Source organism: Pipra filicauda, unplaced genomic scaffold, assembly GCF_003945595.2.
Source record: "Pipra filicauda isolate LSUMZ 115617 unplaced genomic scaffold, ASM394559v2 scaffold447_size767260_pilon, whole genome shotgun sequence".
NCBI classification, from domain to species: Eukaryota; Metazoa; Chordata; class Aves; order Passeriformes; family Pipridae; genus Pipra; species Pipra filicauda.
Genome location: NW_024104584.1, coordinates 470,406 through 495,986, shown reverse-complemented (window position 1 = coordinate 495,986; position 25,581 = coordinate 470,406). Strand labels below are relative to the sequence as shown.

The 25,581-nt window shown below is 39.4% G+C and overlaps 1 protein-coding gene across 2 annotated transcripts in view; it reads left to right on the top strand.

The window, feature by feature from the left end:
- The first annotated feature begins 15,886 nt into the window (after positions 1 to 15,886).
- The window catches only part of IL6ST (interleukin 6 cytokine family signal transducer), a 32,635-nt gene continuing 22,940 nt past the window's right edge, over positions 15,887 to 25,581 (top strand). The window contains exons 1-4 of one of the 2 annotated variants that reach the window (XM_027716341.2): positions 15,887 to 15,978; positions 22,859 to 22,939; positions 23,498 to 23,809; positions 25,293 to 25,425. In XM_027716341.2, the coding sequence (XP_027572142.1) occupies positions 22,873 to 22,939; positions 23,498 to 23,809; positions 25,293 to 25,425 (512 nt within the window). In that variant the 5' untranslated portion in view covers positions 15,887 to 15,978; positions 22,859 to 22,872. Of the gene's footprint in view, positions 15,979 to 16,262; positions 16,580 to 22,858; positions 22,940 to 23,497; positions 23,810 to 25,292; positions 25,426 to 25,581 lie in introns of those variants that run through there. The other variant, XM_027716342.2, reaches the window with a different exon arrangement.

Here is a 25,581-nt window from a genome sequence, read left to right as displayed (position 1 = left end):
TGTTTTGTTTTTAGTGGTAGAGGAGTGTCAGCTGAAGGTTGAAGTTCTAGGAAAACAAAAACAACTGTCTCAGATCACCAGTTAATTACTGCTGTTTACTCTGAAAAAAATGCCACTTTCTTTATAAAAATGGTGTGTTACATTCACTTTTCAACGGATTAGTAAGGTACATTATTTTAAAATCAGCAGTTGCTTCCTGGGGCTTACACTTGCCACTCCAACCCTCTGCAAACAGGAAATAGTAGAGCCCAGTTCAACAGACCAGAGGAGCAGAGCAACAAAATGAAACTCAGTGTGTTGAACTCTAAGTCCCATTTGCCCAAACAGAAGCATGATGGAAAGCTCTTGCAAGAGTGAAGGAAGGAACCAAGGAACAACCACATCATGCCCCATTTCCAAGGTCAACCTCACAGTGTGATTTGACTTAAATCAATTCACAGTAGTTGTGAAAACAACTATTGCATGGATCCTAAATGACTAGCAAACAAATCTAAATAAGATACATGAAAGGTAAGCAGAATCGTCTCTGACTTGGTCTGATTATTTTTCAAGAGTATCTGCAGGGTTACGCTTCCTACATATAAACAAGCACTAGAATACAGTTCCAGTTTCTGTATTCAAAACAGGGACCTGCTTTCCAGGCAGAGCCAGACAAGCTTATTCCTTCTCTTACCATTGTAATCCTAAAGGTGACTCTCTCACTTCTCTTGGATTCCCGGCCACCTTCTGCTGTAAACATACACTGATTTTCACACCACCTATTCATACTGGCCAGCACCAACACAGCCAGCTGAGGCACCACCTTAGGAATGTGTTCTATATACATCCAAATTGTTTAGCATCATACAGCTGTGCCATATAGTGCAAGGACTATGCTAACAGTTTGACTTTCTGGGAATACTTATCCAGTTTAAATTAAGATCTTACTGGTAAGTACTTTTAATAGTCTCTAGCAGAAGTTTATGAAAGTAAGCAATAAATACGTTTATAAGAGAGTGGAATGTCACTGAGCAGCACGTGATAGTAACCTATATTGTGATTTATAAAAGACTCATTTAGGGTATGATTTGTGTGTTGGCTCATACAGGAAAAACAAAAAGGCAAGTGCCATTATGCAAAATATTCTTTCACTTTGCAGTCAGCATAACTGGAAATACAGCCTGTGGCAGAAGCCAGCATTGTCTCAGACTGCATCCGTCCTCTCCCAAGCTGCAGGCAAATCTTTTGATATTCATTCTTGTTCCACTAGACTCCAATTGCACTAAAGTGCATCTTAAAATGTGACTACTTATTTAACTGTTTGTAATTTATTTACTCATATCAAAGTGGCACCTAGGCATTCCAGTGAGGATTTAAACCTCATTATGCTTCTTACTGTTCAAAAACATTACAAGAAATAGACTCTATAGTCCCAAAATTTATAGCTGAAGCAGGCTACACAGAGAGTGGAAAAACGAAACCATTTTTGTCAAGATGATACAGCAAAGATATCTTGGTTGGTTTCTTGATTCAGCCATACATACTGTTAGTAGCTTTTTAAGATTGAAAACATGATGCCCATTTGCAGTCAATGACTGAAAATTGTGGTATTTTGAAGTCATCCATTAATATCACTCACTCTGGTTATAAGACATCTAAAACCCCTGTAAGTCCTTTTTAACAGTTACTGTGTTGCACCCTAGAAAGGGGCTGCATTTTAGCAGTGGATAAAACATAATTATCACATATGTTTAATTCCCCAGACTTTAACTACTGACTGTTTTAAAATTAATGATAACAGCCTGTGCTCCTCCAATCATGTCAGCAATCTATATAAAATAAGGAATCTCTGTTCTTTAGAGTTACAGAGCTGCATTCTTTCTAAGAATCTTTTACAGAGTGCTCTTTAATCTTCCTGCAGAGCATCTCTCACCCCTCACCTCATTCCTATTACTATTTTTAGAAACCAGAGATTTAAACATATTTTCTAAAATGGAAGATTGCAAGGCCAGTTGAAAAGTACAGCTTTTGGAATTCTTGCATATTCTAGTGTGAAATCATTGTAGATGAACATTTGGGCAGTCAGAATCAAGCAAGTGATTTAGCTTCAAATGTTTCAGTCAATTCTAAAATATAGAGCTCTAGGATGCACTTGGACTGCAAAACATACCAGTAGATAAGTGCAGTAGGACTTTCAGAAGCCTTTTTGTCTCATGTCACAAGCACCTGTTTTGTTAGTATTATAAAGCATTTTTTAGAATTTTACACATTTACAATCCTGAGGTGAAAAGAAAAAAGAAATACATGCCAGAGCTATTTGCTCCAATGTTTATATGAGTGTTTCAATTACAGCATTACAAGAAGTAAAGAGGAAATGCTGTAATCAGCACCCACAAGCTTTGAATGATTTAATGTAGAAAGTGAAAACAGAAATACAAACATCTTTCTCCCCAAACATTTCTTGCCATCTTTAGGAGAAAGTCCAATTTGTATCTGAACAATATTTCCAATGTAGTTCAAATGTTTATTTTTTTTTTTTAAATCACAGAAGAAAATATTTTATGTCCCCCCGCGCCTTTAGAAAAAAAAGTTTCACAGTCATAGAGTTTGAGGCTTAAGGCCAGCTAGAAAGTGTGGCAGCTCTTTACCAACTATTTGAGGTGACCTGTAAACAGAAGGACTTTTATACATGGAAATTCACCCCTCCCATTTCAAACCAGAAAAACAGGCAAGATGGCAGGAGCTACAGGCTATCAGCATGTTCGTGAAGGGGGAATTTACCTGCCGAATTATGAGCTCCTTAAACAAAACCTTCCCCACCCTCTTTGAAGAATACACTCTGAAACAGCTTCTGCCTATTGCTTCTGCCTGTTGCAGCCTGGAAAGATTAGAAACCATGATATATTCCCACAATCCTTCCCTGGACTTTCCCCACCAGTGTTATTTGAGTGTATTCTGTGTCCTGCATAATAATTTTCCGTGCATACAGAGAGGCCTATCATTCAGCTACACTACCCACAGCCTTTCTTAACATAAGATCGAAAAGGTTCAGAAACCTTGACAGCTTTCTAAATTACATGACTTCAGTCCCTTCAAAACTGATATAAGATCTGATCTAGATGAATCAGCTGATGAAAAAAATAGGAAGGCAGACTTCCTGCTACCAGTAATTATTAAACCACAAAGTTTAAATGAATGTTTCTATTTGATTTCTTATCTGTACTCTTGGAACTGAATCGTTTCAGTGCAAATGTAGTAGTCTGTCTGTTGAGAACACTCTTTAAAATAATCTTACCAAGGTAAAACTTGAGAGTGAGCCACCAAGTATATAAGTGGAAAGTAGCAGTTTTCCTCCTTTCTGACATTGCATTACAAAGGTGAAGTAAAGCACCATCCTCATCACCCTCAAAAGTAAACCACATCAGCATAACTTTAACTTAGCTTCACTGGTTTCCGAGGACTGCTAAGTGCATGAGGAGTTTGTGCTTTCCAGCCTTGCAGTGGTATTGATTAATATACTTAGAATATAAACCCTGTATATTGAGCTGAGGATGTGGAAGCCATGTCACTACCAAAACCATTGTTAGTCTTTGCAACTCAAAACTTCTGGAAGTCTCCATATCATGAAAATTTGGCACTCTTTCAAATTAGAAGAAAAACTACAGATAAATTGGAGATTGGTTTTTTGTTCATTTTTGTTGGGTTTGGTTATTTGGGTTTTTTTTTTAACCATTCTTATCTTGAGCACTAATTTGCTGTTCCTGTAATCTGGAGCAGTTGTTTGTTTTCTCAGTTGTAATTGTCAGTCATGGTTAGCATGGTTTTCATGAATGCAGAGCTATATGAAACAGTGGAGTACTTCTTTAGACCAGACTCACTCTATAGACTATGCTTCTGCTTTTATGGCATAGTCAAAGCAACACAAGGCAAAATGATGAACAGTGGCATCTGAGAGATCTCTAGGATCATCAAAAAGTACAAACATGAAAGAAACCCCTTTTGAAACATGTTATTCCAGTGGTATCTTGCTCCATTATAGATCAAGAAAAGGAAATCAGCGTTCTTTGGAAATGTGCTGAATGTGAGGAAAATGTAACATTCTTCCCCATCTGCTGGAAATACTCTAAAGTAAACAAGGGTGCTAAGTACTGGGCAGAAATACTGGAAGTAATTTTTTAAAATAACAAAAAAGCAGACGCCAATGGAGGCCCCTAGTCATGCGTCCAGGCTTAGCACTGGAAAGAAATTATGGTTTGGGAAACTAAGTCTACAGATAGCTGCCAGATGGCTAATCATGGTTAGTGGAGAACACAAAGGGCTTTGCTAGATGATCAGGCTTAGCAAAATAACAGATGTCCTCAAAAAAAATGAAAATTTTACAGATTCTGAAAGGTCTGGTAACAGTAAATTTATACAGTCTGGCTCACAAATTCAAACCCTTCACTTAAATGCAAGACCTTGATTAAATGTTGATTGCTGTCTAGGAAATATAGGCTGCTAGGAAAAGCCTTAACAGACTTGTATCTGAGGGGAACAGTGCAGGGTTTGACTCTACTTCTCGTATACCACAACCAACATTAGACTAAGATGATACAGTTATCAAATCTCCTCCTTGTGTTATTAGTTACTGGGCTAGGAAGCATTTCCCATACCTACATTAGACAATACAACACTTGCTATACCTAAGAAAGTCACCTAATATACCTTAGAAAAATCAGCAAATGCATTATATTTCCTAGGAAATACAACACATTCATAATAATTAGAGAAATATGTTTGATTTCACAGAAGAGTGAGTTGTATGCCTATTTTGCAAACGTATTCAAAAGTCAACAGAAACCCCAGAGGTTTTAGAAATAGAAAATTTAGAAATAGAGAAGACTAAATGTTGAAATTTAGTGGGGTTTTAAAGCAATCTATTGCTTAAAGAAATTTATTTGAAGCATTATTTGTGTAAGTTAAACAATAAAAGATAGTTTTTCTTTTCTTGCAACAGCTAAAATTTACACAGTACCCCAAATATCACTGACAGAGCCACAATGTGTTCTGCATCTCTCCAATAATCTCGTTACTTGTCTTTTCCTCCTTTTTACCTTGACAACTTGTGGCCCCTTTCAAGTAACTTACTTTGCTGTTCCAATCACTGGTTCTTTTTTTAGCACTAGGGTTTGACTCAAATAGGAAGTGAATTCGCTCTGTTTCCTTTCCTTTCAAGCCATGTGTCAGTCAGTCAAGCAGTTTGCATCCTGTCCTTGTTTTCTTGATTTTCCATTTGACTTCACCATTATATTGGAGCTTCATTTCACAAAGAAATTGACACTAGTATTGTTATCAGTGTTCCAAAAATCAAGGTATGTTTCAAAAATCAACAGTAATTGAAAAGGTACACATTGTAAGAAAGGTACCATTAAAAGCTGAAAATGTAGATTACCTCTGTTACTGTGGCTTTTCTTTACATTTTTTGTTAGATTGCATTTACTCATCGGGTAGCATATTTTAGAAAACTGAGATGAAAATTGACCTTGTGAAAGACAAGAGAAAAAAATTAACTTCACTGAGAACAGAATTTCCCTCTACTTCTTCTGTTATACATTAAACTTTTCCATGGAAACATGATTTTTCAGTCTGCCTTTGTACATAGCAATGTCACAAAATGTTATTTCAGCATTGCATTTTTGGTGTGCAAAATAGATGAAACTCCCTTGCAGAAAATTAATTCTGTCTGGTGAAGGTATCATTTTTTTGTCTGCATTTTAGACTTATCTATGGAAAAAAAAAATAACAAGATCAAACTCATTTAACACAGATACTCTGCATTAGCAGTATAAAGTCTCATACAGGATAAGAAGGTTGCTGCTGAAGTAAAGGTTTCTCTTACGTGAAAAAATACTGGTCATGTTGACTCTGACTATTTCAAGGGAGAAAAAAAAACAACAAACAAGCAAAACAAATCCTTAATCATAACCTGAAAAGCTTCTACTTGGATTTTTTTTTTCCAGTAAACTTTGGAATATTATGCTAGGTTACATGCCTTTTCTCAAGAAAAGCGTAATTGATTAATGAGCAAGTAAAAAGTTATTTCTCTGCCTGCTAGAAAAACACCTTCTTACACCATTGCACATGCTCACAAATTACATTAAAAAAAAGTATGTCAGTTACCACTTTAGAGCTATCAAGTTTACAGTATATAAGCCAATAAACTTTGATCTGGATCCACCTTTGAATAATTAACTTCTTCCTGCCTGCAAAATCCCCCTACAGAATCTGCTGGATATAATTGAAGGCTTCACATTATTAAGCAATTGTTACATTCACTCCGGACATGGTTGAATTCAATCATCTGTAAAAGGGACTTCTTACACTCAGAAATGAGACTGAACTTTCTGCCTTCAACCCAGACTTCTTTTTTTCTTAAGGCTGTGGATGAAGAATTGCTGTTTACAGAGAAAAGAACCGCGTGAACACAGAGAATAATTTCCTCTCATCCCTCAGATACAAGGGTCAGCAACTTGTCAAAGATTATATGTCAGATTGTATTTTTCTTTTCTAATTCAGTGGTTGAACTTGCTGGAAGGAACTCAGCAGGAGCCAGGAACTGCTGCTTTCCAAGGGACAAGATCACATCACCATACAGTCAATAGCTCATCTGTACATGAGGTACTAGTTTCACAGAATCACAGAATCACTTAGGCTGGAAAAGACCTCCAAGTCAAACCTTTGACCGATTTCCACCTTGTCAACTCTACCATGGCACTAACTACCACATCCAGTCATTTCTTAAACATTTCCAGGAATGGTGACTCCACCATCTCCTTGGGTATCCAATTCCTTGAAGAACTTCCTCCTGATGTCCAACCTGAACCTCCCCTGGTGCAGCTTGAGGCCATTTCATCTTGTCCCGACACTAGTTGCCTGGAAGAAGAGACCGACCCCCACCTGGCTACAACCTCCTTTCAGGTAGTTGGAGAGAGTGAGACTCCTCTTCCCCAGACCCCAGCTCCCTCCAAAACTCCTCGTATAACTTACTCTCTAGACCCTTCCTCAGCTCTACTGCCCTTTTCTGGACACACTCCAGCACCTCAATGGTTATCTTGTAGTGAGGGGCCCAGAACTGGAACAAGATTCAAGGTGTGGCCTCACCAGTGCCAAGTAAGGCCACCATCAAGTCCTAACTCGGGTACTGAGAACAGTAGCTTTTTAACCACAGCTTCCTTTTCTTCCCTATCTGTATCTCCTCTAGTACTTTTGTCAGAAGCAAGAGTTCCCATAAATCACAGGCTGTGATACCAACCTACCTAACCAAATTTGCCTCCTGATGGTGAGACACACCCTGGACAACACCAAATAAATCCAGATGCAAAAGTTAGAGGAAAGAAATGCATGGAGCAAGAAGATCTGAAGGAAGACAAGGCAGGAAAAGGACAGCCTGACACTTGAAACTGCAGGAGAGCAGAGAGACAGCAATTATCAGGTCATTCCTGAGAACACCTGAGTATTCTAAGAAACCTTGAGCTACAAAAAATCTGCAAAGCAACTTTAGACCATAGCTTACACAGCATTTGAAAAGCTTTCCCAGCACTAGGAGTGGTAACACAAAGGCACTACGGGGCAGCTTTTTTCAAAACGAGATACGGAATACATCTTGACACTAAACATGGAATCGCTCCAAAGGAGATGGTTGCTTATTGTGAGTGTATTGCTGTATTTCCAGGCATTAATGGTCCTCTAAGTCTCTACAAATCATTCATATTATCAGTGATACACAATTAAACTTGTAATAGGGTAGGCAGGCATAAATGTAACATTAAAAAAAATTTAAGAAGACATGTTGAATATATTCCAGTAATCCTGTAAATAGTAGACGCATTGGACAGTACATGGGCTAATAGCCCAATCATTAGTGATAAGTTATTGATTACCATGGAATTGAAAAATAGTTTAGTAAATTACTTAGAAAACAAGCTCTGGAGGCAATGTGGTTCCACCCTCCTCTCAAAGCTCATATTATCCACCATCAGCTCATGGGAGAACAGTATACTCAACACATCCAAAGATGAGATTACCCAACTTCACATTAATGTTTTTCAAACATTTCATTTACTGAACCTACTTATATTATTGCTGTTACATGGTGAGATGCATGTGATACACAGTACAGAACTGTCAAGAGGAAACTACCAGGAGAATGTCAACATAACCTGAGAAATTTTCATCAAATCCAAAGCATTCAAAGTAATTTGTTCATGACTCCTTCTGAATCAAGCTTATCAGGCCATAATGAGTGACAAAAGAATTTATAAGCATTTCTGAAATACATTTATTCACATTGCTAAGGACTGCTTATTAAACATCAGGATAGTTAAAATTTTAATGCCTCTTGTTCAACACAGTATCGTTGGTGAATGAATTATTCTTTTAGTTGCTACTGACTGTCACAGACAGTCATATAACAAAATTCAAGTAACACAAGAAACTATAACTTTGGAGCAGATACTAGCAAATTGTTCCATAAAGGATCTATTCAGAAAAGGCATTGAAATATGAACAGCAGCAGTTCATACGTTTCAGGATATATTGACATTGACATGACTTGAACCTGGTCTTGAGTATGCAGATCTCTCCAAGAGGATTTTCCCACTGCTAATTAACTATAGACAAAATATATTCAAGTCAACCTTTACAGACTGAATAACAAGTGGTTTTGATGACAGAAGAAAGTAAGGGCAAAAGAAAAGAGCCAGGAAAGTGAAAAAGAAATGAGTAGACAATGATAATGTAAAGAATGAGAGAGCATTAGTCTATGATTATGATAATGGTTTGGTGTGTATGATACATCCCTTACCACTAATGTTTTTCTGCCATTTTCTTTTATCCATTAGGATCCCTGATTATGGAGAAGCTCTACATTTTTCCATACATTTATACATCAGCAAGACAACATGTTCCTATTCAAGTCTGGTAAATCTGAGTGCTGCAACAAAACCAAATAGAAAACACAAACCCTCCAAAATTCTGTTCTTGGAAGTTAAAGCTTGATTACAAATATTCATACCAGAATTCCAAGTAACAATGACAAATTCTATACTGGGACCTAGGCTCTAAAGAGAATTTTTACAGCTCACTATAGGAGATGCTCTCAAACTGTGATTCATATGTATCTGGCTTATCTCCTCAAGCAAGCTCTTGCTGCTATCGGCACTGTGGAGGAGCTTCAGTATTGAGAAACTGGGCTTGATTTGGCTATACCTTATGCATGACCACCATCATTTTTGTTTGCCAAATTTTGACTGCAAAGCACTTGTTACGGCATGTGGTGAAACAGCCTCCAGCATTTTGTGTTTTCTAACAGCTCAAGCAAAAAACTTCAAGCACAAAGCTGTCAAGACCATTTTTTAAAAATGTGTCACTTAAAGGAAATTATATATCATCACTGATAGCTATCTTCCAGGCAATCAAGTGGTATCTCACTGGACTGATTTCAGTGGTATAGTGTAGAAAAATATGCATAGCAGGGAAAATTACAAAAAGGACTTGTCAGTAGTTTGCCTGTAGATTATTTCTTCTCTGTAAGCTCCATATACAGTTTCTTCAATATATCTCTACCGTCTTATACTGAGAAGGCACAAGCTGTAGTATCAGAAAGCCAAGCCATTTCCAACCATAACAAAGCTTAACTCATACACACTCTGTGTTTAGAGTCATTCCACTACCTAAGACCAGCCCTCATACAGACAAGTTTTAGCCTTAGTCTGGAGACTCCACTGCTCAGTGGAGCAACCACAGTGTGGAATATGGGGCCAGGCACCCCCTGTGCTGTACTTGCTGTGCTCTGCAGTTGAGGACCAAGAACACAAGCTCCTTTTGTAGCTCTGCACCTTGTATGCCAGTTCTCATACAACCTGAAGAGGCAAGTCACATGATGTTGTTCTGCATAGACTCGAACCTTGTCCTAGCCTGCCCAAAACGCAAGTGGAAAGCATGGATAACCATGGCCAATGACAATTTGGCTGACTAGAACTGTTCCCTCACCCACTGGAAAGGACAGGAAGCGCCACTTATGTGTTTTTAAGAGGTCAACACCAGAAAGGAATCCACAGTTACATCTATATAACACAGACTGGCTTCCCATAACAGAGGAGACTGAACCATAACCTCAGTTTCAGAATGCCCTTTTCTACTGCTAGTATCCCTTCCGTCAGCCCAATATTCCGGCCCAGCTCAGTTTTTTTCACACATGACACTTTATTTCATTCAAACACTAGATTACTTTGGCAAAAAAAGGACTGACATTTTCTGGCATATTTGTTATTGGCTACACTGCTCATGAAAATCTTTGTGGCCAAGTAGGAAAGACAATTCCCCTCACTCTGAAGACATCTTCCTCTTCTTTTTCATCATCTTCTGCTGCTCCTAATTGGGTCTTCTTGCCCACGTCCAAGAGTTCTGCCTTAAGCATTTGTGCAGGGATGCATCTACATTCAGTCTGTGGGTGCAGAATCACTCCAAAGGCATTTTAGCTCCAGTAGCTGCCAAAAGCATACTAAACTCACACATGTGGCATAAGTGACTGCAGCATGTCATAACACCTTCACCTCATCCTAGCTCTGAATCAGCACTTTGCAGTGAACAGTATTGATCATTCTGACCTAACCATCTTTTATGTTTGATTAATTTATTCCTTTACAGTATTTTAATTTTATCTTCATTGAAATTTCATATTTGTTTTCCTTTTTCTGGTCTCACTTTTGGTCTTGTTTACCAAGACCAGACCCCTTATTTTAGGATTGTCCTGCCCAACATCCTTTTGGAAAAAAACACCCCCAGCAACATGTTCCATCAGTCAAAGCTTACCGCCTAGGTCTAAAATTACATTAGCTGTATGATTTCCACTCCAGAAAAACAAGCAGGTTGCTAGGTTCCACATTGCTCTGTTAGATGTGCCATTAATTTAAAGTGGGCTATAACCAATGCCCTTTCTTTTTCATATGTCCTGCTGCAGCTTCATGATGTTACTATTTCTATTCCTGAATAAAAACAACAAAGAACTGGGTCAAGTCCTCTTCAACAGCCCAAAGCTTTCCTGTTAAGCATATAGTTGACATGTGAAGGAGTCAACTATCCCCATTCCTAATTTTTTCCAACAATCACAGGATTTTCCCGAAGTTCTGAAGCCTAGCTGCAACTCTACAGACCCTGACTGAATTTTTCAAGATCTCATCCAAAGCCTCAGATTTTAGGAACCTACTGGGCATAGTGATGCTAAGGAATGAGGGCAGTTCTTTTGCCATATGCATCATTCATTCCCTCATGAAACAGATGCCATCAAGTATCAAGTTGTACATATTTGTTTGTTTGCAATAATGGCTGCTTGTGGCTCAGTGAACTTCACCCCTTTGTCACAGGGTGACAAACACCTACTTGCTCTTAAGAAAAAGAAATATACTCCCATGTGCCTCTGTGCTGGTTTAAAGGTAAACCAGCAGGGGAAATGAACCCAACTCAAAAGAGAGATTATAAATCAGAATAACAATTTAATAAAATAATACAATAAGTACGATTATACAAACAGTTGGTTTTAACCCACAAAACCCAAATGTATAACCCAGCACCCTGGGGCATGAACAGAGTGGTGTTCATTGGGCCCCCTGAGTCCAAAGTAAAAGGAGAGGGGAAAACCTGTTGGCGAGAGTGCTGTTGCAGTCTGGTCAAGAGTGGTGGTTGCAGTCTGGTTGAAAAGTGGTGGTTGCAGTCCAGTCGAGAGTGGTGGTTCCAGTCTGGTTGAGAGCAGTGATCTGCAGTCTTCCTCTGGATCCCACAAGTGGTTAAAAAGTTCCAAGACTCCAAGATTATATATCCTCCAGTTCAGGTAGGAATGCTCAGTACTTCCCTCAGGTAGGGTATTCCACAAAAGAGTGTGAGGACAAGGAGGCACCTTCCTATCTCACAGGCCTCTTAACACCCAGTTTATAGCCTGAGGAGTCAGGCTGCTCTGGGCAGAAGGTGTAAATAGTCTGTTGATACCAGTTTCTGGGAAATGGTATGGAAGGCTATAGAATACACAGTTTTGGGATACACCCATACAGTGATGAACTGGTCCCAGCTGTTCTAACTAGGACAGCCTCAGAAGGAAGTAATGAATTAACAAGCCTATTTTTTCCTGCCACAGAGCAGCTCATGTTTGCTAAGTTATAAGGCTGTGAAATGCTGTAACTGTCACTAAATCATTTCCAACACTTACATCAGCCATTTTTTTCCTTGCTGCTGCCTCCCAGCCTGCCTCCTCCCTACTTTTTCAAAGGACTTTACCATAACTTCATGACCTCAAGATTATGGCTTCAACACAACAGTCTGCTACTGTTCTGACAACTCAGGACAAAGGACTGGTCCTCTCCACTCTTGAGGGTGGGAAAAAAGTGACTCTTCTTTATGTTAACGAATGTCAGACCTGGAGATCCTAAGTTCAAGTTCAGGAGAGTGATACAAGCTGAGATAACATTATCACTACAGCAAGAGGTTTGGATGTTTCACTGAACCTTATAGGCAAGTAGTTCTATATAGCAATTCAGCCATCTCACAGAAAATTACTTTGACTTGCCATGGGTCAGAACATTGCCACTGAAGGGTCTTGTTATTCAGCTTCTCCCTTACTTTGGAAATCTTTCCCAACAGCAACCCATCTCAAAAAAAACTCACATGTATACAGACTGAGGAATCTTTTCACACCCCTGATGCATCTACAGGATGCTTCATGTCCTTATACCAAAATAATGATAATTTCCAGAAATATATTTTCCTTTCTGTGGCATATCTATTGTAGGATTCAGTAGATTTTGCACTGACTGCAAACCTTCTCACAGCTTGTCACAAAACTGCTTCAAATATCCAAAAAGAGTAGTACAAGTTTGTTCCTTGGCAATCTCTAAGAGCATCTCTAAAAATATCTCTGCTCCCACAATCAAGCAGCTACCTAGAAACCTTTGCCAATCACTAAATGTTTTCCAAGCATCACTACCCACCTCCGCACTCTCAGGCTATCTTCTTCTTCCTGGACCTGAAAAAGCAGAGGGTGTGAAGGCATGCTCCATCTACTTATATCCTAGCTGTAGATTGTGGGAGCTTGGAAATATCCTATATAGCCCTGATCTGAACACTGTGCTGGAACACAAATTGCAGTCTAAATAAGCAGATAAGTAATTAATCTCAAAGACCTTCCAATTCCTGATAATTAACCTCCTTTTATTCTTGCCTCACATATTTAGGAATTATATGACTAAACATTTCATTAAATATATAAACATTTAATATAATGCTTCATTCAACGTGCAGATTAAAACATTAGCTTGAAGGAACATTTTAAAATGTGGCCAGAATTTTGCACTTCTCTGGGTATTAAAAACTTTAAATTACTGGTGTTTATATTACCTATATACCAGTACTATGCTGCATATACAGTACACTATAAAGCTGTATAATGTGTTTCAGTAGGGAAGACTATAAAGCAGTAAATCAAACTGAAGAGTCTTTCAGGAAATGGTCCATGTGCAGAAAAGGCACTTCACAACATGCTTGAAGGGCTTAACTCTTTTCTTTACTAGGGATCCGAAACGTTCCAGTTTTATCAAGTGGCAGCTGCAATAATAGTAACTTTTTACCTGCTTGCAACAGAAAATGCCCAATGTCTAAGAACACAAGTCAGATTTTTGGCAACTAAATTGTTACCAAATAAATAATATTTTGTGCCAATACAGAAAAAAATTAAGCACAGTTGCAAACAAATAATATTGGTTTTCTGTGAAACTTCAGCTATGTGTAAATAGTTTTACATTGAGTTCATAAATAGCCTGTGAAATACAAGAGCTCTTGCTTATCTGAAGAGTTACGATACATGTAGTATGTAAGTGAAACCTGACATGGAATCGGTTTTAAAGGGAATGGGGGGGTTGTTCTACGAGCTTTGGCAATATACGAGGAATGGCTTCAGGCTATAGGATTTCAGAATAAAAATGTCACAAGAGGCTTTCTGTCAGCTGGAGGCGGGGGGAGAGTGGAGTGTCTACTCTGAAATGTCTATTTAGCAGCAGAACTCAAGTGATCTTAAAAGACACAGAAGACATGCTGAAACAAGAGAAAAAAAGCCCACAACATTATTTTTTCAGTCCCTCTAGTTAGAGCCTGGTTCCACTTACACCTTTGTTGCCAAACACCAATTTTTGAGGGTGCTGAAGCAGGCATATCCATACAGATTGAAATCTGCCAGTTATACAATTGAACCATACTTGTACAATCTCAAACTGAAATCCTCATAATCAAAGACACACCAACCACAATTTGAAGACAAAGCAAAAGTGACAAACTGCTTTTTTCATAACGAAAAAACGGTGAAACTTAAGATGTCAGTTGTTCTGATACATTAAGAAGGGCCTGAACACCAAAAGCCCTGTAGGAGAAAATGGAAAGGACCGAGACTACTGAGTGTAGAGACCACCTATGGGAGAAACAGCAGCATCTATAGGATCTAAGGAAGAGCATCAACTGTGAGCAGGGACATAGAGTAATAAATCTAACCTGCAGGTTAGATAAATACCTATCAGACACTATTTAAGTATAGACAATTTTGTCTTGAGGAAAGCAGAGGAACTAAATGACTTTTGAAGTGTCCATCCAGCTCTACTTTGTTGTGTAGAAAATATACAATATTCTCAGAGTAAGCAACACATTTTTGTTGGGGATATTAAGCCATCACAGAAAGTAAACCAAAATAATCAGCGATTGGTATTAAACACATGAGAAATAGGTTATCTTCCACTTTTTTTTTCCCCAAAGTTCTTAATCTTTTCTCATTAGCAGCTCATGCCAGTCCTTGAAACAGGGTATTAAACTAGATGCCCTATTTGTCTAGCAAATCCATCTACTCCTTTAAAGATGTAACTAAGAATATAATATAGCTCATATCCTACTCAAGACCCAAAATAATTTAAGAAGTGAATGGGTAAAAGCCTAAAGTGTATGGCAGGAAGCAACTCGGGCATGCATCAGTGATATCTAGTGCTTTCCTGACTAGAAAGAGCCTCCTTTGACACTCTCAGCACCACCCAAGTCTGTGGCGCTGCAGTGGAACATGTTTCTTCTCACTCCTGAACTGGAATTCATCTGGAATGAAGAGGGTATGTTAGCGTCTGATTTACAAAAGTCATTTTTTCAGGGTTATTGAATGAAGAAATGTGCAAAGATAACCATGGAGAGAACATAGAGGCTTTGCTGGATCACGATCACATCAATGAACTACATTAAGGACCATTCCTTAGCAACTCGGCCTTCCATAAACACCTTTTCAGGACTGACACCCTGACTTTCAGGGACTGAGGCACCGAGCCTGCCCTCGCTCACAGCGCTCTGCTCACACCGCAGCTGTTAACAAGCGCGTTCTCCAGCCGCCCGTGCTCCCAGGGGAGCCTTGCGAAACGCCGGGAAGGCCGCTGGCTGCTCGGGCCTGCCCAGGACAACACCTCTGCCGCGCCGCCAGCGCAGGCCCGGCAGGATACGGGCCGGGAGAAGCTTCCAGTGGCCTGGCCGGCGGCGGCCCGGCCAGGCGCCGGCTGTCCTCAAGAGAGCGCAGAGCTGGCACACACCTCGAAGGAAAGCCGGGAGGGACCGAGGGACCGGGGGACTCGGGCACATCGGGCACACGCGGCCAAAGGGATGGTGGGATAGGACACCGCCCCCCACACGACCCCCCGCGCCCCCGCGATCCCGGCACGGGCCGCCGCGTTCCGGGAAGCCCCGACCCTTCTCTGGACACGCCCGCTCTGCCGACGTCACGGCTCCCGTTGACCAATGGCAGCGCAGAGAGGAGGAGGGGGCGGGCGGGACGCGCGGAGGCCGGGGCGGGGCCGGAGCGTGGCCGGTCGCGGGGCCGCGCGTGCGGGACGGCGGCGGGATGGCGCGAGGCGGCCCGGCCACCGTTTAGGGGCAGCGGCCGGGGGGCGCGAGCGGCGCCGGGTAAGGGCCAGGGGTCCGGTCAGCGCGGTTATCCCGTCCCTTCCCATTCCCTCCCCTCTGGGCCCTCAGCGCCCTCGCCCTGAGGGGCGTCCGCTGCCGGGGGCCGCACGCCGCGGGCGGGAGCACCGGGGCGTTCGTCCAGGGCTGACAGGGATTCAGGCCGGGATCTGTGGCGGAGGCGGTCGGCCCTTGCGCCACTCGTTCCCCGGGCCGATCGCCAGCCGTGCCCCGCGGCCGTGTCCCGCCTCGTCCCGCCTCCTCTCGGAGCGCCGGCGGAGCTGCCCGGCGGTGACGCTCCGAACGCGACACGACCTCGCCCGGGCGTGCGTCGAGTCCCCCGTGGAGCCGCTGCCGGGGGTCCCGTCCGCGGGAGGAGGTCAGGCCGAAGGGTGTCTGGGCTCTCCCCCGGTGCGGAGTGGCGACTGCCGGCGCTCTGCGCTGACAGCGGGGCCGCGGCCGTCGCTGTGCTCGCGTCTGTCGGGCACTCTCGGCTCCCTGATAAGCTCGGCCGCGCTATCGGCGGGCATTTCCTTGATGGAAAGATTTGCGTTTTGTTGCCTTCACCAAAAGAGGTTTGCTCTTGTTGCCTGTGGATGAGAAGGTAGGAAACTACTGGCCTTGAAAGAGACGCACGCTTGTTTTTACTGCTGGTCCAGTAGTGATTCCCTGAGGAATTAGGGAGGAGCGGGTGGGTGCAGTGGTCAGTCTCGGTCCTCTGGTAATTTCCAGCGTGCTCCGGAGCTCCAGTCATGCCTGTAGTAGGGTTCGGATGCTTTCCCTAGAGAAAACAGGCGTCATTATTTTCTTCTCTCAGATGATGAAATTGAGGCACAAAGGAAAGCGGTCTGCCAAGTGTGTTGGCAGTGCAGAGGAGAATAAATACCAGTCTCAGTTTTCATCCTTGTGTTAGGCTGACTAGGAGTTTGCCAGCTGGTGGCTTCTTGTTACTTCTGAGGCATTTCTGAAGGAGAAACCTGGGAGTAGAATTATGTGGGATTATAGTTTTGTCATTGGTGATCTGTCCTGTCACTAGGAGGGGGGAAGAAAGGGGGGGATCCACAACTTGAAGAAATTGGATAGTTTTGGGAGTTAATGGTCTTTTTTCTTTCACTCTCTTTTTTGTAAAAACATAAAATTTCTCTTCTTATATACTGTTACTTTCAGAGGAATATTTATGTAAAAGATATCTCTAGAACATCTAACTTCTGAACTCAAAAGATTTTTAATCTGTTATGTTGATGTATCACAATAAGAATGTAAGAGTGGGTGACGAAATTTTGAGATTACTTCCTAGAAGTTAAGCCCTAGAAGTAATTATTTGAGTCTTGTTTACATGTCTAGAAATGTGATAGCTTCAAGTAAAGCCAATACATAAATATTTTTGACTGTGGGGGGAAGATACATGCACGTCCATGAGTACATAAAATGCAGATACACCGTTTCCTGTGTTGCTTGTCTGGAGGATTAGCACTAGCACAATTACATGAAAATAAATAAACTTGGCCATTTTTTTAGTAATGATTTTTTGATTAGCGAGAACTGTCTAAATTAGAGAACCAGCATTGGTGATGATTAGGTTTGACTTCAAGATGAGTGCTTGGAATGCTAAAACATTATTTTGTATAAATTAGTTTGATTTTTGGACTAAAGCTACTCATTAGCTTTGAAAAAATCCTGAAGTATTTCATAGAGAATTATTTACAGTTTTAAGAAAATACCAGGAAAAACTTAATTATTGCAAGCAAATATTTGGTTCCTCTAATTCGATGTTTCAGTAATTTTAATCTGTGTCCCTTATTTGTTTTTCTTATTTTCTCTTCATTTTTTATTCTGAGTGTTATACTAAAACCCCAGAGGTAGGGAGAAGCCTCCTTCTAGAGACAAAGGAATGAGTAATGTAGAGAAAATACATACCTTTAGACTGAAAGGGATAGAGATAATCACTTTCTCATAGAGAGATTTTAAATATGAGAATGAATTTCAGAATATTCTGTACCTATAAGGAATGTTATGTAATATTTTCAAGTGCTTCTCTTAGAGGTGTTTGGTGTTTTTTGAGCCTCACAAAGATTTCCAAGAAGGAAGTAAGCTTGGAGGAAGGAAGGAAGCTTGCAGATGAAATACTCTTAATTAGAAAGCAGTTACTGTTGGAGTAATCAAAATTCCTTCAGAATAGCTACAGCTTTTAGATGGACTTTAAGTATCTGTCTGGTTTATTGTAAAACCTCAAGCTGTAGCTGCTTTGTGCAGTATCACTGGCCCTATCTGCCTGAGCTGTGTGGATTCTTAGTGAGAGATTGCCACTTGAAGCTCTAAACTTTGCTCTTAATTTTTTTGTGGAATTTCTGTAAATCCATTTGCCAGCAACCTTTGGTCTTCCATGATTTACGTGGTGATGAGCCTTAACAGACTGAACACCTTCCTGTGGGGGTTGTGGTGTTATCTGAACTTCCTGACTTGCAAGCCGGCTTTGCTGGCTACAGTCTCTTCAGCTGACATTGTCATTTGCAGGTCATTTGGAAAGTAGTTGTCACCTCTCTGAAACGGAGAGGTGATAATTCGTTATATGACATCTGTATTCATTTTGGGGTAGTTCTCATGATTTATGAAATAAGATTAATTTTTAAGACTTCTCTCTTGCTCAGAGTAAGTAATAATACCTGTTTTGGATGAATGCCTGACACTTCTTCAAAAACAGGTCACAGGTTAATTATAAAACGCAACACTGTTGCTACTTTGTGCATATGAAGCTTGGCTTTAGGGTCGTTCTTAGTTTTTCATAGGACACTGCCTGAAGTATCAGCTTAAGGTTCAGGCATGAAGGCTTAGTGCTTTCCTTTCAAAATGGTTTCAGGATGTGAAGAAGAATAATAGAAGTTCCATATGATTTAGAGTTTAAATGGGGTGATCTCATAGCATATAAGTTTTGTAAGTCTGTCTTTACCGAAGTAATCAGAGCGTTTTAACAGGTTTTCTTCCTCTATGAGATTACTTATGTTGTGAGTTAAGGACTGTTACCGACAGCATTTCTAAATTGACTATGTTGGTTTTACTCTGTAGTATTTTGATGCACTTTGATCCCTTGCCACTTAGGCAGACTAAACTGAGAATAACTTGACAGACTTCAAGCATCAGTTTCTTTCGCTGTCTCCCTTTTGTCTTCACCTAGTGATGCACAACAACTGCATAGTGTACATAAGTGTTGATTCGGCTTTTTGGTTTTTTGGGGTATTTTTTATGAAACGCATCTGCACTGACTAGGTGCTTCAGTGTTAGTTCAGCATCAGGTTCAATTTGCACCTTAGATTCCAAATACGCTATACCAGCTTTGGGCTCTGCATAATGAGTGAAAGAAACTATTGAGTTTTCTGTTCTCTAAACTAACGGCTTAGTCTGACTTAAAGTAGTTGATGGTGAACAATTAGTGATTAACATTTCTGTTGAATGATGGCACTATCTTTTAAAGTTTGGGTTGGCTTATATGCAGGGTTTCTTTGCTTTAGCATTTTTACATGCTCAGATAAGAAAATGCTACTTTGCAGAGAAGCATCTTCCTCATTCGAATGTGAAGTATGGGTCCTTCTTTTGTTAGTTACAAGCCCCACCATTTTTTTTTTTCGTTTTTTTTACAGCCTTCATGTAGGCTAGATGGATGGAGGTGTCTAGTGTAATTCTGGTTCCTTCCCCTAGAACTAAATTATTAAAGTAGCATACATTAGAAGGGATTGTAATAGACCCTTTGTGGGCTGGGAGGTGTGTAGCTTCAGTCTTCTTCAAACTGTATTGATCAGCGGAGGAGGGGAGAAGTAAAATACCTCAGAATAGCCTAAAGCAGATATATGCTGAATTGTAGCATGATTTTGACACTATAGTTGCAACTGCTTGGTTCCCATACTGTAGGTGGGTGGGCTTTCCACTTAACTCTCCTTTGCAGATGATGGAGCATGAGTCTCGGTTCTCTTGAGTTTTAGGAGCTGAATGCAGTACCACAATTAAGTACCATAACCTATGGAGAGTTCATTGCTCCCTCAAAACAGGTGCTAAATTTCCAAAGTGCAAGGTAGTGTAGAGATTTGGACTTAAGCCTCTCAGATGTGAATTAATCTGCTCAGGACAACTGAAATGTAGTATTCCAAGCTTGGAAAACAGTTGAATACAGAAATGGCATTTATTTTAGAGGATAATAATTTTATTTAAATTTCCTATGAAAAACATCATACTGTAGGACAAAATATGTGATAATTCCCTGTTATTGTTTACTTCTGATGACTGTTGCTTTTTATTTATTTTCAGTTGCTTTGCAGTTTTTTTTTTTTACTAACCTGAGCCATACTTAATAACTGCTGGTGTGAAAATCATTGAATAGTTTTGTGGAAATATTGTTTAATCCGAGTAAATAATGACCGAAAAGAAAACCAGTAACCTTGTAATGATTTAATACTTAGTTTAGCTGACACTGCCATTATTCTAATGTGGTGTGCCAGATGACACCAAATGGGAGACAGCTGTTGTATTGAACATCATTTTAAAAATTTTCCTTTTTACCTTTTTACATGTTGCGTTCTTTCCCCTTCAGTGTGGAAGGTGCTTCTGCTGTTGTTTTGTGACTGTTGGCAATTAGCAGTGAAGTGGAGCTGCTGCTTCTTTCCACCTACCTTGTAGTTGCCCTCAGGATTCTGATGAATTTCAGATCTTCCCCAACTCAAATTGTCCTACTTAAATAGTTTTAAATGAGTTTTGCTTAAAGTGACAGAGCCTGAGGTCTATCCATAATAGAGCTCAACAAACTTTAGGTAGCAAGCAGTATTCTGATAAGTGTTAGTGTAAGTCAAGATCCTAAAGTAGATTCCTATGTGCTGGTTTAGTGACTTAAACTAAAACTCTTTGGAGCTGGGTTGAATTTACCATGCAAACTTATACAAATTTATGAAATTAATTGGGATTTTAAAATGCAGAAATGCATGTGTGGGTAGAAACCTTATTTTTCAGATATTGGAGATATTACGTCCAAAATAAGCAAAAATCAATTGGTGTAGTTATTTTACTGTACACTTGTAATAAATATCCTAAGATGTATTGCATTTAAAGCTGTATAATGGTTCTGTATCCAGCCCAGTGAGAGTACTTGAGTGGGACATAGGAAAAATTAATAGCTTTTTGATTCTCAATTCTGTAAAACTACAGTCTGATGATAAATATCTTGTTATTTAGTCAAAAAACAAACCAGCAAACTTCTAGTGACAAATATAAATGCTTGTTAATATGATTAATAATGTCAGTTCTTTCAGTCAGCAATACTTCTAGTATAAAGTTTCTCTGTAGGAAATATTGGTGGGCTTTGAGTAATGGACTTGCAAGAATAGATGCAAGTAAAGATACTGCTGGGTGGTTCCAATGGGTTTTTAGTTCTTACTGAAAGACATCTAGTTTGGTAAACCCTACAAAGATGCTTCTATAAATGTTTGAGATTGGCTTCCATTTCGTTGTTGTTCCTGTGAATAGGGATTACATTACACTGTTCATCCTGATTTGAAAAAAAAAAAAAAAAGAAAGCTTGTGTTGATGTGTGAGGTTTCGGCTTGGTGTGGGTATATCCATGCTTAAAGGTGTTGTCTAGTTTTACTGATCTGTGTGAAATGCCTTGTGTCTTTCTGTCACTGTTAAAGAGTAAATTACATGCAATCAAAGCAAAGGAGTGTTTACTATCATAAATGGCAGTTTCTTTTTTCTTCTGATAATAGTAAATGTAGCTTATAAATTTTCCTGTCTAGAGAATACTGTGAAATACCTTTTAAACATTTTAGTGAGTTACCTTTTACAGAGGGATAAAGCTCAGAATATTAGTTTCCAAAGAAGCTGTCAGGTTAGTGAAAAATAAAACTGCAGAAACCAGGTTGCTATAGGCAATCTCATCTCAAATCTTAGTAAACCTAGAAAGTCTATGTTTAGTTTCTAGCTGTATGAACAGTATGAAGACTGCTTCTAGAAATCAGCTAGTGTACTAAGTATCCTATTTAACTAAGCCAATCTACCTGTTCTTGTAAAGGTAAGTACAGCTAAAAATAAAATAGCTCATATGCTTAGTAAGAATGGTCACTTGCTGTTAGTAGTTTAGGGCTGCTTTACAACTGCAAGTTGAGAAAACCAGAACAGACTTTGTGGCTTCAAAACAACTGAGGTGGAAGCTGCTGTGTGAATGCTTTAGTTCCCCTAAACTGTTTTATAGGTTTGTCAAAACTGAGAATGAGTGAGCTCTGCTGAAATATAAAAATAAATAAGATGTTATAAAAAGCTTCCCAACTTCTGAGGAATTATGAACTCCCTTGTAAGGTTTTAAAGAAATACTTATTGCTTTTTCTATAGTAGACAGCAGTTTTTGATATGGAACCTATTTTAAGTCACTCTTGTGAATGAGATACATGATTTTGTGATGAGTTGTTCTGAATCTTGTCCAAAGCCCTTGAAAGCTAGGTGAGTATGGTAACCATAACCAATTTCATAGGGATATATTTTAAAACCTGAACCCACAGTGTTATGCTCTGTATTCTAACTGAACCTCCCATGGAAGTGCCAGTAAAGTTTGTTTTCATATACAACATGAAAACCTTAAGCTTATACATTTCTTAAATTTGTGCCTGATGACGCTTTAAACTGCGTCAGTTGTCTTAAGTAGACATTTAATTTTGTTTTAGCAGTGAGGGAAATGAAAACAATATGCCCATTCTTTCTCTAGAGTGAGAAGATACAAACTCTTTCAGGAAAGTAAATATGCATAGGTGAGAAATGATCTTAAAGCAAATGCAAATCTGAATTTGACATTGATCTAATCTAAAGAGTAATAGTTTAAATTTAAATATATATGTATATCTCTCTGTTACAGGAATTCCATGCAGCATGTTTTCTGGGTGGAACTGGGTGGCCTATGGACTCTATCTGCTGCTGAATATTTGTTCTCTTGAAGGTAGGAGTTCTGTTTTTCAAGCACAAGAGACTTGTAGAACTTCTTAAATCAGATATTTGAAGAACATACTTGTTTTTGTCTAGATACTTGTGGGATGGGGACAGAAAGCAAGGTGTATTAGGACACCTGCTGTTCTTCTAATGCTAGTCCACCACAACAAAGGTCCACACTTACCCTGATTTTTCTGTTTTAACTTTCTGAACAGGAAATAGCTTTTTATTGCAAGAGTAACTTCAAGAGTAATAACTTCTTCCTTCAAAACATATGAACGTTCAACCCTAGACTCTCCTCTCTCTAAATGCCCTTGTTTATGAATAGAGCTTTTCTTGCTTGGTAAAATGCTTTTGCAAAGCCTAAGGAACACTGCACTGGTTTTGCCCCTTAGATCTGCTTGGTGGTTTACTAATGCATTTCAGTTTTATAACTATCAAGTACTACTTAACTTCCTGCTTAGACTTGTGTAGTATTTTTAACATTACACTAGCAGTGTATCAGCAGTATTGATTATGGAATGCTCTGTAGTTTTTAAAAAAGGTGAAATTCTTTTTTTCTTTTTAGCTTCAGGTGGACTTGTGCAGTCATGTGGTCACATCATCCCGGAATCTCCTGTATTGGCCCTTGGTTCCAATTTCACAGCATTATGCATTCTGAATGAGAGTTGTCTTGACTTTGGCAATATCTATGCTAGTCAAATTATCTGGAAAATTAAAAATAGAGTGGTACCTAAAGAACAATATCGTGAAATAAACAGAACAGTTTCCAGTGTCACATTTAATGACACTTCTTCACTAGCTACTCCTCTGACATGCAACATTTTAGCAGATGGACAGATTGAACAGAACATTTATGGAATTACAGTTACAGTAGGCTGTGAGTACCATTTTTTTTCATGTTACTTTGGTCTTTTGAGAAACAGGGGAAAATGAAAACAATGAAAAGTGTGCATTTCTTGATACACTTATTTTCATTCCCTCAGTTCCTGGATAATTGTAGAAAAATAGTGTCAAATTACATGACAGCAAAGCTGGTAAATATGCACCGAATAAAGTTTTCTAAAAAGTGGAAAATACTCAGCATTTTCAGTGTTTGAATAGGATGAAAATAGAACAACAGAAAAACCTTCAAGCAGGAAGATTTGAATTACAGAACTAAGATGTGGATTTAACAGAAATAGATCCTAGGAAATTTACTTTTCCTTACTTCTTCTGTGTCAGCGTTGATTTTGAATTTTGAAATTAATGTTTTCTTCAGTAATGGATTAAGAAATACTTAGTCCGTCTGTGTCACTGTAGCTAACCTGAACTGCCTTAAGGATGGAACATATTACTTGTGTTACTTTACCTGTAAACATAAGGAAATACTTGTAACTCATTATAAACTTCCCTTGCTCTAGAATGATAGTACTTGTGTAGTTCTGAGCAAATGTTCCTTGAGACAAGACTGAGGTCTTCAGAAAGTGGCATGAAAAACTTAATATGCTACTTCTTAATTACTTGGTATTCTGCTTATAGAATAAGTGTTCAAAGGTCCTACGTATCGTATGATATGGCTGATGAATTATGTTGTCTCCTGGTGTTGGCAAAAGGTACTGCAGTTATTGAATGGTCCACTGGCTTGAGTTCACAATTTAGACTAATGTGGTTCTAGCATGACTTACAAAGTACTTTCACAGAAAAGTAATGTTTCCTATTCTAACTTCTGAGGAGTAAATATTTCACTGGAAAAGATGTGACAGATAAAACATATGGAAAGGTGAGGACAGATAAATTATGATAAACTGAAGGACAGTACAGATGACATTCTACACTTGTAACTCACATTATGCATCTTGACATGCATTTGTATTTAAAGCTATTGTATTTTGATTTCAGTTAAAGAAGAACTAAATAATGAAGCTAACAACAGGTTTGAGAAGAATACAATATAAGTTTAAGAAGGAAAGCAAATAGTTTTGCTGCACTCTGAAGAAGTTTCTTACACAGTACAGTGCACTGATGAAGATCCCTAATCTTCTCGCATGCATTTGCAGCTAAAGCATCCTGTATGAAGTAAAATATATTTAGATGAGAATTGGTTGATATCAGATTTTCTGCTTCAGAATGAGAAATCTTTGTCATTCCTTGCTGGCAGGTGCTTGTTCCTTATACAGCCTACTGTTCTTCAAAGCAGCTGGTTAAACTTCTTGACTTTGATTGCTGGATCATACCTTAGCACTCTTTTGCCACCTCCTTTAGAAATCAAATTGAGTAAATACTTCTTATGTTCACTGAAATTGCCCTAATGGAACACTTTGAATGATTCTTACTGGGTTGAAGTGTGTGTATAGATTAATTATTGCTAACTTTCTGTACAGTGCCCCCAGAGAAGCCCAAGAACTTAAGTTGCATTGTGCATCAGGTGTCAAAACTCACAAATCCTATGACTTGTACCTGGAACCCTGGAAGGCATACATTCCTGGATACTCAGTTCAGATTAAGATACAGGTGGTAAGTAGCCCTCTATAGAATATCTGAATAGTTGTGAAGAATATTTGTAGGCTAAGCCAAACTTCCTTGAAATTCCTTGATGCTTTGGAAAAGTTCTTAGCATTTAAGTCCAGTTTTCTGAAACATTGTTATCTGTCTGGTTTGAGGGGAAAGGGA